Source organism: Diplotaxodon limnothrissa, linkage group LG23, assembly GCF_057381915.1.
Source record: "Diplotaxodon limnothrissa isolate DT_005_m linkage group LG23, D_limnothrissa_male_GT1.1, whole genome shotgun sequence".
NCBI lineage: Eukaryota > Metazoa > Chordata > Actinopteri > Cichliformes > Cichlidae > Diplotaxodon > Diplotaxodon limnothrissa.
Window position 1 is genome coordinate 21,390,239 of NC_140617.1, and position 18,900 is coordinate 21,409,138.

Consider the following 18,900-nt stretch of genomic DNA (forward strand, 5'->3'; position numbering starts at 1 on the left):
ATCTTTAGTGAAGCAAATTACAAGGGAAGAACTTCAGTTGGTGATTGGTAAACTCAAGGCAAATAAGGCTCCAGGTACAGATGGCTTTACTGCAGAGTGATATAAGAAAGTGAGAGACGCTCTGACACTGATGTTACTTAAAACATTTAATTGGGTCCTTACAAGGGAGAAGCTTCCCTCTCATGGAAACAAGTTATAATTTCTAGTATACCTAAAGATGGTAAAGACAAATTAGAGAGCCCCAATATAGACCAGTAAGTGTATTAAATGTAGATTATTTACATCAGTTATTTACATCAAACATAGCACAAAGACTTAAAGAAATCATGCCAAAAATAATACATTTAAATCAAACTGGTTTTGTTAGGTTGCACCAAACCCACGATATTATTAGGAGAACTTTGCAAATTACTTGACACATTAATTTAAATAAAATACCGGCAATATTACTGAGTCTAGATGCTGGAAAAGCTTTTTACTCCGTGAGATGGGAATTTCTATTCAGAGTAATGCTTAAATTTGGGTTTAGTGGGTCGATTATTACAATATTGTGGGCTTTATACACCAGATCAACCGCAAAATTGAAGATCAGTTGTGAACTTTCAGATGTTTTCAAGCTTGAAAGGTCAACAAAATAGGGATGCCCATTGAATCCACTTTTATTCGCTATTTTTATAGAGCCGTTGGCTCAATGGATTAGGCAGATTGACACAATAAAAGGGATTAATATAGCTGGAAGTGAGCAGAAATTGCCGTTGTTTGCAGATGATGTTTTGGTTTACTTATCAAACTCTACCAAATCATTTACGGAGCTTATGTCAGTTCCAAGGAATTACGGGTCCTGCTTGGGATATAGACCAAATTTCCAAAGTTCTCAATAGTCATTACAGTCCCCCCCAAAATGTGCGTAGCAAATACAAAATAGGTTTGGACAAAAAAACTATTAAATATTTGGGCATTAATTTATCAATGGATCTAATTAGTTTGGAAGAAATTAACTACTCTCCACTTTAAAAAGATATTATTGTAGATATTAGTAGATGGACATTAATTTCTTATCTAAACATCTCTTCTAGAGTGGATAGCATAAAAATGAATACACTCCCAAAGATGTTACACTTGTTCCAGTGTGTTCCTATAGAAAACCCAGATCAATACTTTGCAGGAAGGAATCAAATCTTCTCCAGATTTATATGGGCGGTAACCTTCCTGTTAGGGCACTGATAGGAGACCCCTCAATGTCAAGTTGTTTGAGAGACCCAGGTAACCCTTGGATAATAAGCTTGATGAAGACATGGAATGGATTACTTAAAAAGTATCAATTAAAACAGGGGGCTGGACCCCCTAGGTGGGTCACATACAAGTTTTTGCTTAGTAAGACTGACTCGACATTTAAAACATGGGCTAATAATAGAATAGAATAGAATAGAATAGAATAGAATAGAATGCCTTTATTGTCACTATACAGTTGTACAGTGAGATACAGAGCATCTCCTACTCAGTGTAAACATCTTGGGGGGTACAGTTCTGCAGCGCTATATACATATGGACAGTATTAACATAGGGAAAAAGACGTGTATATATATATATATATATATACACATATATATATATATATATATATATATACATATATATATATATATATACACAAGCCGTTTTTTGTTTTTTTTTAAGTAATATGTAATAAATAGGGATGGGTATCGTTTAGGTTTTATCCGATACCGGTGCCAAATCGGTACTTTTGAAACGGTGCCGGTGCTTAAACGGTGCTCGAACCGGTGCTTAAAGAATGGAGAACACAAACTTTGTCCAAAAACCTCTCATGTTCAGCTGTTTTTTGTAAAAATATAACAATGTTAGCCTTTTCTGCAGCTATGTGGCATATATGGTATCACTCTTGGCTGGAAGCAGTGCTTAATCAATGGAAAAAACACAAACTTTGTCCAAAAACCTCTCATGTTTAACTGTTTCCCACTTTTTCTTTGGTCATTTTAGCCTTTTTGGCCAGGGTGAAGGGAGTATCTGCCATCAAACAAGAAGACAGCCGCATGTAGCTATGATGATGTTTGCTAGTTCACATTACCTGCATTAATGTAATAACGTGGTTAGCCTACTCAACGTAAATTACACATGAACAACATTAAGCTACTCACGCAGAGAAGAACGGCTGCTGCTGCATCATCATCCTCATCATTTCTGCTACACTGGCAGGGCTAGGGGCCAGGACACTATTCTTCGGGTTTTTGGGGGATGTTGCTCCGGGTCCGATAACTGGCAACCCACCCAACGTGCACAGGGTGAGGTCTCGCAGCAAGCTATCAAATACGGCGCATTTCTCGGCTTTTAAAAAAAAACGCTATGCGTCGCCAGCTGTTTAATCGGATTCTTGGTGTTACCTCCTTTGACAGTATCACAATATCACCTTAAAGCACTTGTTGCAGGCTGCTGAGTTTGCATATTTTGCTGTGAAGTACAGCCAGACTTTTGACCGCTTCGCCTTGGACATTTTTAATCTGGAGCTCTGCTCTAACAGAACGTACGTACCTGGCCCCGCCTACTATCCTCGGAAACGTAAAATGATTGGCTAGAAGTGTATCACAGCTCAGGAAAAAAAAGCACCGAAATAAAGCACCGAAATGTGCGCTGCTTTTCGGTCTGGTTACTACCGTTTATGTCAGAACCGGTGCCATCATGGCACCGGACACCGGTACCCATCCCTAGTAATAAATAGTGTTGTATATATACAGTTGAGTTATTGCACATAGAATTGGTATTGCACAGTGGTGGTCCATAGAGGAAGTGGGAAGAAAAAAAATTGGGGGGGGGGGGGCTGTGTTATCGGTGCATGTGTGAGTTCAGGGTGGTTATGGCTTTGGGGAAGAAACTGTTTTTGAGTCTGTGGGTTTTTGTGCTGATGCACCTTTAGCGCTTCCCTGAGGGAAGCAGGCTGAACATGTTGAAACCAGGGTGGGAGCTGTCCTTGATAATGTTTGCTGCTCTGCTGAGGCAGCGGGAGGAATACATGTCCATCAGGGAAGGGAGAGGGCAGCCAATGATCTTCTGTGCTGTCTTGACTACACTCTGAAGCCTCACTCTATCCGCCATGGTGCAGCTGTCGTACCATGATGCAGTAGGTTAGCAGGGTCTCAATGGACGAGCGGTAGAAGGTCAGCAGCAGGTTGGAGTTCAGCTTGTACTTCCTGAGGACTCTCAGGAAGTGCAGCCGCTGTTGGGCCTTCTTGACGACTGCTGAGATGTTGTCTGTCCAGGAGATGTCAGCAGACATCTCCTGTGTAATAAAGGTCTCACCACATACAGTACCTTCTTAAAAGAGGGAAAAGTGATGAATTTCCAGGACCTTAGGAATAATTTTGGGTTGCAAAAATCAAGATTTTTTTTTTATATTTGCAACTGAGGGATTTTCTGAATAAAAAATGAAATCTTCCAGTTACTGATGGGGAATGAAGAAATTATTCATATATTCGAGAATGCATATAAGGATGCACCCTATCAAAAACTTCTCTCAAAATTATATTCATCACTGACCAATCTAAAGGGTCATGATAGAGAAAATGTAAAAACAAGATGGGAAACAGAGAGCAATCTAACCTTATCAAAAGAGGAATGGGATCAAATCTGTATGCAGCAGTTGTCAGTAACAAGCTCCCCCTCATAGAGGGAATTCTGCTGGAAGAATGTAACTTGTTACTTTTGTACCCCAGCGCAGAAATCCAAAGATTCTCAACAGACAACTTTCTGGTGGCTGTGTGGGCACGCAGTAGCAAATCACTTCCATATTTTTTGGGATTGTCCTCATGTGGCACCATTTTGGAAGGAAATAAATAAGGTCCTGGACACAGTCTTTTTTTTTTTTTTTAAATTTCATTTCACTGTACTGTACTTAGGAAACTTAGAGAGTCTTAACCTCCTAAGACCCGAACTCTTCCATGGCATGCATTTTTTAATTTCTCTTTGATATTTGGGCTGATTGGGACCTCATGAATGTAAAAACAAAGAATCACCAGATTATTTTTTTTTACCTGATTTTTGTTTCTAAGAAAAATGAGAGCCACATATGAAGACAGTCATTTTAAATTTTGATAAAACCGAGGCAGTATAATGTCCTCATAAGTGGATATCAGGCCCTTGTGGAGCTAAATTGAGTATTTTGGTCTAGACAACCCAAAATGTGATGTCCACATATGTGGACGCCAGGTCCTAGGAGGTTAAATTGTGTAAATCGGATAAAAATCTGCTCAGAGTGCTGTTGGTGGCTTCTAAAAGCCAATCGTTGTTTTAGTGAAGATACTACTACAAATGAGTGGACTGATTTGATATACATTATATTTGTTATGGAAAGAATAACTTTTAGACTGAAGTCACAGGTGCTCTTATTTAAAGAACATTGGTCGAAATGGTTGAACTACATACAAAATGGAAGGCCTGATTTTGTATAATTTTGTTGTTTGTTTTTGTTTTTCCCAATGTTGTTCTGTTATTAAATTGTAGTGTTATATTCCCTGTATAAAAAAGAAAACCAATAAAACATAAATGAAAAAACTACCTTATACAACAAACTAACAATGCAGAAAAAATTATTAATTATTCCAAAATATATGTTTAATTCAAAAAGTATGACGCAAATAATAGTAATCCAACCCAAAAAATGCAATTACTCAGTGGTTCCCAAACTTTTTTTGCTAGGCTCCCCTTTGTTTTTCAAGAAAAATGTTCGCACCCCCCCCCCCCCCACAGCATGCGCACACGCACGCACAAACACATCCTCCAACCACACACACCCATGTTTTGCTCGTTTGGGGTTTATTTCACACCACAAACATTTAGTAAACAATTAAGCAAATACAAGTAATCTGCAATAAATTACAATAAATTACAGGTAGTAAGAAAATAAACTACTAACTCTTTTACGCTAGGTCCGCACCTACACGGGTATTTTTGAAAACGCAGCTGTTTTGTCCACACATAAACGGCGTTTCGAATCACCGAAAACGGAGATTTTTTAAAACTCCTTTTTTGCGTTTACGTGTGGACGAGGAATACAGAGTTCGTCACGCAACACCAATGAATGAATGGATGAATTGCAGAATGGCAGATAGAGACAAAATACTGTTAATCTGACTGTCTGCAGGTTTTACATGCTTACATATACGCATGCAGTTACTGTCCCTCTATTTACAAAGGCAGAGGCGTCACGGTGTGATTATTTTATGTGTAGTTGTTTTTTTTCCTGTGTAATAATAGTCAACATTGCTATCAATACATTTTTCAGAAATGCCTCTCTGTGCAAAATGGGTTTAAAAACATAAACAACTGTGGGATACTGTTTGTCCAGGATTTGAACCGGGGGAACAAATCATGGCCGGATCAGTCTGATATTATTTGTATCCCGCTGTAACTTTACTGTATAAAGAGCTAACATCTCCAAAATGTCAGGAGTAGTTAGTCATTACAAGAAGTGTTTGTGAACTAAAAATCAAGAATGTGGGATACTGTTTGTCCGTGATTTCAACAGCCCAGTGCTGCTCCCAACAAAGGAAAGACCAATTCTGCAGGGGAGACCTACCTTGGTACTTGTGCAGGTGAAACCAAAGGGAAGAGATGCTTCACAATGTTTTCTAGTCTTTGGCTTAGAATGAAGTTGGTTTGGAAATATATTCAGCTATGCTTCATCTCCTGCTTTGAGTTTGTGTGGGAGCCCCGTGCTAGCAGTGTCCAAGCGTTGTTTGCTTGTTTGTTTTTTTTCCCCTTTTCATAAGCCCCCCCCCCCAATGGCTCTGCGCCCCCTCTAGGGGCGGGCCCCACACTTTGGGAAGGTCTGCAATAGCTGATGACTATGCAGTACTTAACATCCCAAATCATTCAAAACTCCTGTTAAACCTGTTTGAAGAAGAAAACTAAACTCTGTCACATGATGTTCCCCCGTGTCTCCATCTGTTTCTGTGATTCGAGCCGTGTTTGAACAACTTTAATTGAATATTAATGGACTGAAAACAAATCACATCTGCGAATGTGTTAGTGAATGCATTGTGTGTGTTTCATGCCTCCATCTAGCGGACTGATAGTAGAAGTAGAGCCGCTGATGGCAGCTTAATCTGCCTCACACTGCTGTCTGACTGCATTCAGCTGAGACTGAGATGAAGCAGAAAAGAAGCAGCTGATAAATGGACAGCACACATGATGGAAAGGATTTCAGTTGATGTGCACATGAATGATTTGTGTTTCCTCTGCAGGTGAAGGTAGAAAGTGTGTGTGAGCTGATGTGGATGTGAATTCAGCAGCATGGATCAGTGTGAGGACAGAGAGGAGGGAGTCCCTCCCTCTAAAACCACTCTGTGTGGGGAACATGAGAGCCAGACCACAGCTCAGAGGTGAGATGACCATCTCTAACTGTCCACGACTCTTCTCCATGTCACAGCTCAGCACTCACATCACTGCTCCATCATTATTCACAGGAACCAACCTGGACCTGAACCCAGCTGTCCATCCTTAAAGAGCGACCGGTCCAAGGGTCTCATTACAAAATTTAAACAAAGACAGTCAAATGATAAAATGTAATTAATATAACTATCAAAATTGTTTTATCATCCATTCATGTGCAGTGACATTTTTAATGAAGAAGTTTTAATATTTTTTCAGAATCCATCAGAAAATCAAATGTGGACCTGAACCAACCTGTTCATCTTTAATGAGCAACAGCTCAAAGGATTTTGAGGTTCATTTTAACGGACAACGTTCTCCTGCAGTGAGGTAATCTGTCTGTCTAAATGTAACTGATGCATCCAGCACACTATTTTTCCCGTCTACAACACTGTGCAAAAGTTTGAACGCCACTCCTCATTTCTTAATATATGTTATTTCTACAGACTCTTTGTACAGGGTTAATTTTCACCTGATCTTTTTCCTTTTAGTTTGTTAATTTAGTTAAAAACTGACCTATAAATGACTTAAGCATAAAAAAGGCATCTAAGAGTGAACCCGTGTTTTGTCTACAAATAGCAGACAGTTTAGTAGAAAAAAAAAGTCTGTGGCAAAAACATGTCATTTATTTCCATTTCTTTTGTCAAATCTGTAGTAAATGCACCAACTGATAACACAGTTTGACAGACATAAATATTACTTTTGCACCAACAAGGTGTTCATTTGTCTCTTTTAATTCTATTATGTTGTACTTTTTCAACATGTTCAAAATAAAGATTCAATCAAATCAAATCAAATCAAGGTGATTCCCAAGAAAACTTTGAGCTGAAAACTCAGCATATCTCAGCATTTAGTTAATCCTTAATCAAGGAAATTAGACACCTGGAGGAGAGATGCAGCAGTGAAAGAGTAGGAGTGGGACTCCGGTTTGACCAGTGGATGTCACCTTTGTCTTTTGGTTCAAACACTGTGCATCCATGATGATTTCCTGAGCACTTTTTGATGTCTTTTTGGGAAGTTTGTCTTTAGGGAGGATTATTGTTATATCCATCCATCCATTTTCTTCAGTTACCTGGGGGTAGGTCATGAAGGTAATAGCCTAAGTTGAGAAACCTAGACATCACACTGCCCAGCCACCTCCTCCAGTTTATCAGGAATTATATCTCTCAGCCAGCTAAGAGAGATAATCTCTGTAGCATGTCCTGGGTCTACCTCAGGACCTCCTCCCTGTAGGACTTGGCTGGATCCCTACAACACCTCTAGTAGGCCCACCACCCACAGGAGGTGTCATAGAGGTCTGGTGCAATGTATAGCGGGCAGCAGTCAAGGGCAGAGGCCCTGGCAAAACCCATCGCCAGGACTGATAGCGGTGGTTGTTATATCTTATTCAGTGTTGGGAAGGTTACTTTTAAAATGTATTCCACAACAGATTACAGGCAGGCACTATTTTTGGCTGCAGTGTGTATTATTATTGTACATGCCTCCATCTCCCATTTCTGGCCTGTGACAGCACATACTTTTCGATGCTCCTTTTTCTCCCTCCCTCACGCTCACAGACACATAACGGGTATGGCAGTCCATTCTCGCTGCAGCACAGACTACACTGCCCATGAGGCCACATTCTTTAGGGCTATGCCTGTAACACTCTGCCTATTGCCTTCATATTAAATAATTTTTGAATAATAATTTTTAAAAATATTTCTTCACCTCATTATGGACCGCAAGATTGAGACACAGGCATTAGAGACTGTTAATGTGTGTTTTGTTTGGGTTTCCACTGGCGTGGAATTACCGAAAACTTAGAGAGGGCATAGCATAAGATATGAAACAGGAAAAGACGTGTAATCTATTTATTTCAACAAAGTAACTGTATTCTGAATATCACCTTTTTTAACCGGTAAATGTAATGGAATACAGTTACTCATATTTTGCATTTTAAATATGTAACACCGGTGTTCTGAGAAACAGTCCTACTTTGGCAAATTGTCCTACCCGTATTATAATTTGCCGGCGACTTCTGACTAATCCAACCTCTAATCCTAACCATAAACCTAACCATAACCATAATATTCACAATGGGTTAAAAAAAATTTATGTAAATTAGGGGTTTGTGTTATGCCCATACACAGCGTTTGCACAGAAACAACAGGTAGGATGGTTTGTGAGGTAGGATAGATTCCCAGAACACCGGTACATGTATTCCGTTCCTCCCCAACATTGATCTTATAGTAGCGAAAACAAAAACCATGTACCATTTGTAGAAAAAACAATCTCTCTATTGCCTAAAATAAGTTTCCTGGAGAAACAGAACCAAATGATGCACAGTGACTAACAAATTTAGTGGACCACCACCCAATGTAAGTGTTTTTGCCACAGCTGCCCTAAATTGATGATGGTTTTATGGTTCTATAAAGTTCTTTTATCAAAATATTTTTCATGCTAAAATATAGTTGTTCTTGTCAACCATGAATTTTGAAATTTACTGTTTAGCAAAAAAGCAGAAAAAAAAACTTAAAAACAAAAAGATAGTAAAAAAAAATATGTACAAATTATTTTATTAGTTATTGACTTGCATTCCCGGTCAGAAAAAAATGTTTTATTTTTATTCCATGTTGCGTTTGATTAACTTCTGACTTCACAAAAAACTGTGCTAAAAATATTTTTGAAAAAGCTAATAAATATGGAGAGATTATGTAAACAGATTTTTCATGATTCCTCCACAGTGTGGGCCAGGAGTTCCTGGAGGTTCCCCGTGGTCAGTCTGCCCAGCAGCATAAAATACAGTTGAAATCCATATTTGTGGTCTGTACATGTACAACAACTCCTTTTACATTTGTTCTATTCAAAACCATCTGCATGTTACACATTGTAGACCAGTGAATTGTCTTAGTGTCCAACATGGATATGATGTTTGGCTCCATGAATTCAGTCCAACTGAGTCATTCATATAGTATTCTGTTCAATCACAATCACTTAGGTAGAAGGACAGGTACTAAAATAGTGTTTGGTGAAAGTTGATGTTGGGTCTGTGCTTCCACAGGCCCCGCTGGTTTAGAAACTTATTCTCATTAACGAAAGAAACTGGACAATCAGCGATCGATCGATTTTACTTGCTAGCAAGGGAGGCCCCGGTCGGTGTCTCAGAAAAGCGCTCTGAATCCAACCGCAGACTGACCCCACCTTAGGCCTCCGCTTGCCGCCTTTTATTGAAACTGGCTGGAGAGGTGGTCAGAGACAAAGGAATATCCTTGATCATGCTGCTTGAACTAAGACTTACAAATATAAGTAACACAATGACAACATTTAACAATTTGACTCCAACAATTGAAGTACTGATTAAGTTTCTTAGGAGTGAAATCAACACCACGTGAAATGTACTTAAATATAAAAGTAAAGTAGGTCTCAAGGGATTTTTTTTAACCAACAAAACTGGACTTCATGTCATACTGATGTCATAATGAAACAATACAAGCGAATACCATAGGATATAACATAACTTCCCTCAAATGTCTTAAATCTAAAGCAAAGAGCCTGTAAGGAGTTGAAAGTTCAGATATTTGTCTTCAAATCTGAGAAGAAATATATAATATATATATTATAATATATATAATATATATAACAAAACACATACTTCCCACCTCTGCTTTTGTTACAGTTGCTAGAAGACAGCATTTTGACATTTGTGAAGAATGAGCTGAATAAGATCCTATGGGTTCTTGGTGCACATGACCTTGAATGTTTAGAGGGTCAGAGGGACATTGTGGACATGTTGGAGGGTGATGATGAAGAGCAGAGGAGGAGCATCACAGAGGCATTTGTAAAGATCACGCTTCACTTCTTGAAGAGAATGAAGCAGGATGAGCTGGCTGAGCATCTTCAAAGCAGTAAGGCGATATCTCTAAACTGCAGGATAATTATATTATTTATTATCTCAGTGTATGAGACAGTATGTATTCAAACATGTATTCTTTAAGGGGAATGAAATGAATGAAACTGACCAACAAATATCCACAATTTCACCATTTTGAGTGATGAAATGTGATTTTGATTGAATTAAATTCAGTTCAGTTTTATTTACACAGTGTCAAATCACAACTAAAGTCACCTGAAGGCACTTTATATAGTAAGGTAAAAACCCTACAATAATACAGATAAACCACCAACAGTCAGACACCCCCCCCCCCCCAATGAGCGAGCACTTGGTAACAAGGGAAGGAAAAAGATCAGTTCTAACAGGAAGAAACCTTTGGTAGAACTAGGCTCAGAGACAGAAAGCCATTTTCCACGACTGCTTAGGGGTGAGGGGAAAAAGACGGCACAAAAGACAAGCTGTGCAACGGGGCCGGGCATTAATAAAAACTAATGATTAAATGCAAAGGGAGGTATGACAACATAGTGAAAGGTGAGTGAAGAAAAAACGCCAGTGGGTTTATCGCAGCATAACTAAGAGAGGATTCAGGGTCACCTGATCCAGCCCTAACTATATGCTTTATAAACCTAATCTTAAAAGTAGAGAATTCAATAGTGTCTGTCTCCCAAATCCAAACTGGGAGTTTGTTCCACAGAAGAGGGGTCTGAAAGCCCAAGGCTCTGCCTCCTAAAAGATAAAAAGTTATAAGACGTTTTATCTAACATTTCAAATAAATTAATACTGATTTATGTAACTTATTTACTGTGTCTTTTCAGACATGTTTGCTCCAGTTTGTCAACATAATCTTAAATCTCAACTGAAGAAGAAGTTCCAGTGTGTATTTGAGGGGATCGCTAAAGCAGGAAACCCAACCCTTCTAAATCAGATCTACACAGAGCTCTACATGACAGAGGGAGGGACTGCAGAGCTCAATGATGAACATGAAGTCAGGCAGATTGAAACAGCATCCAGGAAATCAGACAGACCAGAAACAACAATCAGACAAGAAGACATCTTTAATGCCTCACCTGGAAGAGATGAACCAATCAGAACAGTGTTGACAAAGGGAGTGGCTGGCATTGGGAAAACAATCTTAACACAGAAGTTTATTCTGGACTGGGCTGAAGACAAAACCAACCAGGACATCCAGTTCATTTTTCCATTCAGTTTCAGGGAGCTGAACGTGTTGAAAGATGAAAAGATGAGCTTGGTGGAACTCGTTCATCACTTCTTTACTGAAACTAAAGAAGCAGGAATCTGCAACTTTGAAGACTTCCAGGTTATGTTCATCTTTGATGGTCTGGATGAGTGTCGACCTTCTCTGGACTTCCACAAAACTAAAAACCTAACTGACCCTACAGAGTCCACCTCTGTGGATGTGTTACTGACGAATCTAATCAGAGGGAACCTGCTTCCCTCCTCTCGTCTCTGGATAACCACACGACCTGCAGCAGCCAATCAGATTCTTCCTAGGTATGTTGACATGGTGACAGAGGTGAGGGGGTTCACTGACCCACAGAAGGAGGAATACTTTAGGAAGAGATTCAGAGATGAGGAGCAGGCCAGCAGGATCATCTCTCACATAAAGACATCAAGAAGCCTCCACATCATGTGTCACATCCCAGTCTTCTGCTGGATCACTGCTACAGTTCTGGAGGATGTCCTGAAAACCATAGAGGGAGGAGAGCTGCCCAAGACCCTGACTGAGATGTACATCCACTTCTTGGTGGTTCAGGCCAAAGTGAAGAAGGTCAAGTATGATGGAGGAACTGAAACAGATCCACACTGGAATAAAAAGAGTAGGAAGATGGTTGAGTCTCTGGGAAGACTTTCTTTTGAGCAGCTGCAGAAAGGAAACCTGATCTTCTATGAATCAGACCTGACAGAATGTGGTATTGATATCAGAGCCGCCTCAGTGTACTCAGGAGTGTTTACACAGATCTTTAAAGAGGAGAGAGGACTGTACCAGGACAATGTGTTCTGCTTTGTCCATTTAAGTGTTCAGGAGTTTCTGGCTGCTCTTCATGTCCACCTGACATTTATTAACTCTGGAGTTAATCTGCTGGATGATCGAAATACAATCTCCAAGTGGTCTAAATTATTTAATAAACCTAAACTACAGTTTCTCCACCAGAGTGCTGTGGATAAGGCATTGCAGAGTTCAAACGGACACCTGGACTTATTTCTTCGTTTCCTGCTGGGTTTTTCTCTACAGACAAATCAGAGTCTCCTACGTGGTCTGCTGACACAGACAGGAAGCTGCTCACAGACAAATCAGGGAACAGTTCAGTACATCAAGACGAAGCTCAGTGAGAATCTGTCTGCAGAGAAAAGCATTAGCCTGTTCCACTGTCTGAATGAACTGAATGACCATTCTCTAGTGGAGGAGATTCAACAGTCTCTGAGTTCAGGAAGTCTCTCTACAGATAAACTGTCTCCTGCTCAATGGTCAGCTCTGGTCTTTATCTTACTGTCATCAGAAAAAGATCTGGATGTGTTTGACCTGAAGAAATACTCTGCTTCAGAGGAAGCTCTTCTGAGGCTGCTGCCTGTGGTCAAGGCTTCCAACAAAGTTCTGTAAGTATACTGAAAGTTGTATATATCATTTATCATACACTGATATCTTTCAAGAAAAACATTAATCTCTTTCCACTTGGTTATTTGTCATTCTAGACTAAGTGACTGTAGTCTGTCAGAAAGAAGTTGTGAAACTCTGTCCTCCATGCTCAGTTCCCAGCCCTCTAGTCTGAGAGTATTGGACCTGAGTAACAATAACCTGACTGATGTTGGAATAAAGCTTCTATCTGCTGCACTGGAGAGTTCACTCGGTACACTGGAAACTCTCAGGTCAGATAAAGTTAAATAAATAATAAATAAAAAATCTTCCACGTGCATTAATTTATATTAAATATTTCTCTGAATCTGTTTAAAATATTTACATTAAAATTCCAGCAAGTCCTGAAATGAGATTAAATATTGCTAAATCTAGTCGTGACCCCAAATTGTTTGTTTTAATACCAGTATTACTTGTGTACTTGTTCTTTTTTTTTCAGACTAAATGTCTGTAACCTCTCAGAGAAAAGCTGTGAAGTTCTCTCATCAGTCCTGACTTCGCAGTCTTCTAGTCTGAGAGAGCTAGACCTAAGTGACAATGACCTGAAAGACTCTGGAGTGAAGCTACTATTGACTGGACTGGAAAGTCCAGACTGTAAAATGGAAACACTCAGGTTGGATTATGTTCTTTGTAGTTTGATGTATGATCTGTTTGCCTGAATTTGTGAACTTATGAATTAAAGCTATTCCATATAGAATTGTTTTTTCACAGTTTAGATTCACATAGTGCCTTTTTGCAGTGAAAATAAATAAGTTTTTTTTGTGTTTTTATTTAGAAAAGAACAACAATAATTCACTATGTATAGATATTTTATATAGAAAATATTGGACCTCAAGAGTTCAGACCAGATATTTTAACATTTTATTTTTCTGTCCATTATTGTCTTCGCAGACTGAGTAGCTGTAACCTCTCAAAGAGAAGCTGTGAAACTCTGTCCTCAGTTCTCAGCTCCCAATCCTGTACTCTGAAAGAGCTGGATCTGAGTAACAACAACCTGGAGGACTCTGGAGTGAAGATGCTTAAGAATCCAAATTGTACAATTGTCAGGTCAGAAAAAGTGTTGTTAAGTAATTTTTTTAAATAACCAGTAACAATTGTAGCTAATAAAGAGAAGTTATAATAAAAAAAAAAATTAAAAAAAACTTACACTGAAAATTACCAAAAGAAAACCACAAATAGTGAAGGATTGTAGGTGACATTTTAGAAGAAAATAGCCTAGGTAGCCTGAGGCTAGAGAGAAGACAATGACAGTCCATAAGGTGGATCAGTGCTGGGGGACTTTTCCAGAGACAGAATGTGGAACCAGTACTGGAGGAGAAACCCTGCTGTAGTCAAAGTAGAGAAGAAGGACCTCTTCAGAGGTCGTCCAAAGAGTAGCAGAAGAAAAAAAAGCAGAGAGGTCGAGAGAATTGCCAGCTAAGGTCTACCACAGTGATGAATTTCCAGACCTAAGTTTCCTCTTTGCAAGGAGGAGGGGAGTGCTAGTCAAAGAAGACAACTTTCAAAATAAAACAGGAAGTCAAATACTAGGAAAAGCTTGCATATAATAAAAAATAACATAAAATAACATAAGCACTTATACTAAATAAGCTCTAACCACAATATAAATCGAATCAAAATACATGAATTAACTAAAACAATAATTAAGCCAAAAAAACATTAAATAAAAAATAATAATTTTCTTAAAACGAAAACCTCTAAAAACTCTTGATCAAAGCTCCAGGATCATGACAACAAGTCTAACACCACATAGTATAGTATAGGGCATATCACCAGGGATGAACATAGGGGGTTACCTGAGGAAGCTGGTCAGGATGCTTGAAACCGATATATATATATATATATATATATATATATATATATATATATATATATATATATATATATATATATATATATATATATATATATATATATATATATATATATATATCAGCAATATCAGCATCGCTACATAAATTCATAACGCATGCAGGTAAAAATGACAGATGAAAAAATATAAATGTACCGCAAATGTGATAGAGAACAAAGCAGTCAGGGGTCAACATAAACAATGAAAAAGTGTCTTATACAGGAACATTAAAACTGAAGCATATTGTCCCATTTTGAATGAGTCAAAATGTTTGACTGTTCCTTTATCAGTGTCTAACAGTATGTGTATGAGAGTAATGTAATGTCCATGTGTGCATGCTGAAAGAGACTGTGCTGGTCTGACCCCCCTCCTCCTTTCAGGGTGGAGCCTGCTGGAGTCCGATGGTTGAGACCAGGTCTGAGGAAGTGTAAGTGTGTTTTTAATGTGATTCATGAAAACAAAGCAGCACACATTCAACCATCTTCAAACTGTCACATCACTTATTCACATCTCTGATGTCAGGAGTCGTCATCAAAGTGTCAATCAATGAACAGATGACGGATCAATAACTGCAGCTGGATTGTGTTTGTTCTCTCCATCAGATTCTTGTCAACTCACAATCGACGCAAACACAGTACACAGAGAACTTAAACTATCAGATAACAATAAGAAGGTGACACATGTGGAAGAGGATCAGCCATATCCTGATCATCCTGACAGATTTGATCGCTGGCCTCAGCTGCTGTGTAGAGATGGTCTGACTGGTCACTGTTACTGGGAGGTTGAGTGGAGTGGAGAAGCTCATATATCAGTGAGTTACAGAGGAATCACAAGAAGAGGAAACATTAACGACTGTTTGTTTGGGAGGAATGAACAATCCTGGAGTCTGAGCTGCTTTGATGATGGTCCTCGTTATGTCTGGCACAATAACAGAAAACTCACTCTCTTGTCATCGATCTCCTCCTCCTCTGTGTCTAACAGAGCAGCAGTGTATGTGGACTGTCCTGCTGGCACTCTGTCCTTCTACAGAGTCTCCTCTGATGACACTCTGATCCACCTCCACACCTTCAACACCACATTCACTGAACCTCTTTATCCTGGATTTAGACTTTTATTTTCTGGTTCCTCAATAAGTCTGTGTACTTCAGCCTAAGGAGTGTCCTCCTGTTAGATTAACACTGTATATTTCTGTCTCTATCACTCAGAAACGTATTCAGATTCATCAGGTCAATCAGTTGAAGTTCATTATAACGATTATTCCAGATTTTTGTGCATATTTCTTGTTAAAGCTTCACAGTGGATATCAATATGTTGTGTTTCACCAGAGCTCAGTTTTGAACCAGTTCATCTGCATCTCAAACAAGTCTGAGCTCATTAAATTAATCCAAATGTTTTATTTCTGTTTATTTCATTGGTTTGTTTTTGTTGGTTTGTTTGGGGTTTTTTTTTTATTTTTGGTCAAAGAAATGTTGTTGTTTTTTTAAATTCTCAAGTGTTTAATGTACTTTTCCCCTCCATATGATGTTTCAGTCATTTTTGGCAGCTCTAATGGAAGCAAGACAGGAAGTTAGCTCCTAGCAAGAGGGGATTTACACAAGAAATGTGATTTAAATAATATTTCATATGTCTGTAATGTTTTATATGTATGACAACAGGACTGTAAGTAAAAGTAACATAGTAGCACATCAGTATTAGTGTTTATTCAGAAACAGATGCTAGATGTGTTAAATAATTTTCTGTGAAAATAAAAAATAAATGTACTCCTATTGAGAAAGGAAAAGTACTTTGCCGTTATTTTTTTATTTTATTTTGGAAATATGGATAACAGGGTTGCATTATTAGAATGACACACTCAGTCTAGTCTGAAAAATATCTCAGTGTTAGCACGTAAGTCATGGTCCCTGTGTCTGCCTCGCTGGCCCCACAGGGCTTCATTGGTTTGTTTTTGTTTTGTGCCTGTCTCTCTCTCCCTCTCTCGACACTCTGCTATGGTTAACATGATGGTTAACCCATCATGTTAGTATGTGACTCGCTCACTCCTTTCTGTTTTTCACTCACTTTTGTTTTAATTTTCCAGGCTAATTAGGTTTCAATAACAGGGATGTACATATCTTGTAGGGAACAACTTGCAGTGCATGGTTACTGTTCTCTAAAATATGTTGAGCTATTTCACAAAGCTACATCCAATTCATTTTTCCATTCAGTTGAGCTATTTCACAATTACTAGAAGTTCATATTAATGAAATCAAAACAAAAAATTGGATTGATAGCTTATTTTTTCAATAAGTACGGACATGTGAAAATTCAGCTTTGAGTGCTTCCTGAGAGCTGAATTGTATTTTTAAAAAAAATTATGGATGAGACAAAATCTTGTTATTGTAGAATGGCCCAAAAGTAGTTGAAGGTGAGCCTGATGTTGAAGATGAACTGATAATGAGAGGTGAAGATACCCTTCGATAACCAGACACAGAAACAGGAATGGCTGGTGTATTTGATGAAATTATGAAACTCAAACAGGCAGAAACAAAAGGGCAACAAGCAGATGGAAATCCAAAACAATCAATTTCATGAGAGAGAAAGATTTTCTGCATTTAGCTTAAAATGATTAACTGCAGGAAAACAATGACTTTTACTTGTTATTCATGGAAATGGTCATAGAGGGACCTGATGACACGTTGAAGGATAAGTGAATAGGGTGGAAAGAGAGGTACCCTGGATAATGATGGACCTTTGTTGGAGTTTGTGGAAAATATTAGTTTAGTTTTTAAAGAGAACTTTTAGTATGTCATGGTCCCTGTGTCTGCCTCGCTGGCCCCACAGGGCTTCATTGGTTGTTGTTTTTGTTTTGTGCCTGTCTCTCTCTCCCTCTCTCGACACTCTGCCTGGGAAGAGCCTTCAGCAAGTCCCAGCCTTGTCTGTCTGTTCTCAATTACTCAGCTGAGGAGTCTCTGATATTTAAGGCTGGGAAGCAGAACGGGTCTTCACTGGATCATTAAGTGAGACAAGTCAGTATTACTTCTCGTCTTACGAGCTAATTTCCAATTTGAGAGTTTCGCGTTAGTGATTAATCCTTTTTGTGAACAGTTTCCCCGGACCAACTGCCTTTCCTGTGTGGAGTACAAGTGTGACAGCGTGTGGGAGAGTGTGAGAGGATTTCCCCTTCCCCAATTGGCTTTTTGGACCCTGAGGTTTCCCTCTTCACTTGTATATAGCTTGCACTTTGGTGACCTGTAAATAAACCGCTTTATTGGATGTAATCCCATCTGCGCCTGAGTCCTCCCTAACTCGTGACATAGACTATACTAGCGCAGATTCAGTAAAACCAGAGTTATGATAAAAAATATATGCAATGTTTTGTTTTCCTCCTGAATAGTGATGGCCCGCTTGAAGCTGAAGCTCCGGTGCGTGTGTCAAAAAAATCAACACACTGCTCCAGAAGCACTGTGTCGAAGCTTGATTCGTTTGGCCAGAGTCACGTGATCAGTGACGTCTGAAGCTTCATTTAGAACCTAACTGCTTCGGTATCTGATTCAACGGTTTATAAGCAGGTGAATCATTCGCGGGATTTGTGGAGTGTTTTGATGGTGACAGATAGCGAACCACTGATCATTCCACTGAGAGATTTGGAGCCAGCGAGGGATAGAGGAGGTTCTGTTGTGTGGGAGTATTTTGAGTTGATTTTGGTCGATGGGGTGGGTTTTCCAGCTTTGTGTTCTGGCTGTTTGCTTGTGTTTTGTGCGTGTTCATTTTATCTGGAAACGGGAAAAACTTAAAATGTCAAAAAATCTGCTTTTCATAATATAAATATCATTAAATAACTTTAGAAAGACTTCCATTTGACTCGTAACATTTAATGTTATAAAAAGATATATTTTATTTTTAAAATAATCTTACAATTTTAGTCTACAAAATGTGCAGCAATTTAATTTATTTATTCTCTTTAGCTGATAGTTCGTGGGGCCCAGGTAGACTGTATAACTGCATCTCTACCACTTTTTCTGCACTCAATCCTCTTCGTACAGTGGAACAAATTCTCTTCTTAAATAAAAATGAAAAAGGGTTACCTTAAATGCATCTGCAAGT

The 18,900-nt window shown here is 38.8% G+C and overlaps 1 protein-coding gene across 2 annotated transcripts; it reads left to right on the top strand.

Annotated features, from left to right (window-relative positions):
* Positions 1-6,282: 6,282 nt before the first annotated feature.
* LOC146607990 (NLR family CARD domain-containing protein 3-like) lies at positions 6,283-15,970 on the top strand. 2 transcript variants are annotated; one of them, XM_085348474.1, is made up of 11 exons: positions 6,283-6,392; positions 6,477-6,575; positions 6,661-6,771; positions 9,165-9,243; positions 10,097-10,325; positions 11,128-12,928; positions 13,025-13,198; positions 13,405-13,578; positions 13,857-14,012; positions 15,198-15,244; positions 15,420-15,970. In XM_085348474.1, the coding sequence occupies exons 1-11, from the start codon at positions 6,304-6,306 to the stop codon at positions 15,968-15,970; spliced, it is 3,510 nt and encodes a 1,169-aa protein (XP_085204600.1). In that variant the 5' UTR covers positions 6,283-6,303. The 2 variants fall into 2 exon arrangements, with proteins under 2 accessions (XP_085204600.1, XP_085204601.1); XM_085348475.1 differs by lacking the exons at positions 6,283-6,392; positions 6,477-6,575; positions 6,661-6,771; positions 9,165-9,243; positions 13,025-13,198 and having other exon boundaries at positions 10,193-10,322; positions 13,857-14,027; positions 15,420-15,628; positions 15,799-15,858.
* Positions 15,971-18,900: the final 2,930 nt, after the last annotated feature.

Coding starts and splice junctions, on each gene's coding strand:
- LOC146607990 (XM_085348474.1), top strand. CDS start 6,304: ATGGATCAGTGTGAGGACAGAGAGGAGGGAGTCCCTCCCTCTAAAACC. Junction 9,244..10,096: donor AGTTGAAATCCATATTTGTG/GTCTGTACATGT, acceptor CTTTTGTTACAG/TTGCTAGAAGACAGCATTTT. Junction 10,326..11,127: donor GGCTGAGCATCTTCAAAGCA/GTAAGGCGATAT, acceptor GTGTCTTTTCAG/ACATGTTTGCTCCAGTTTGT.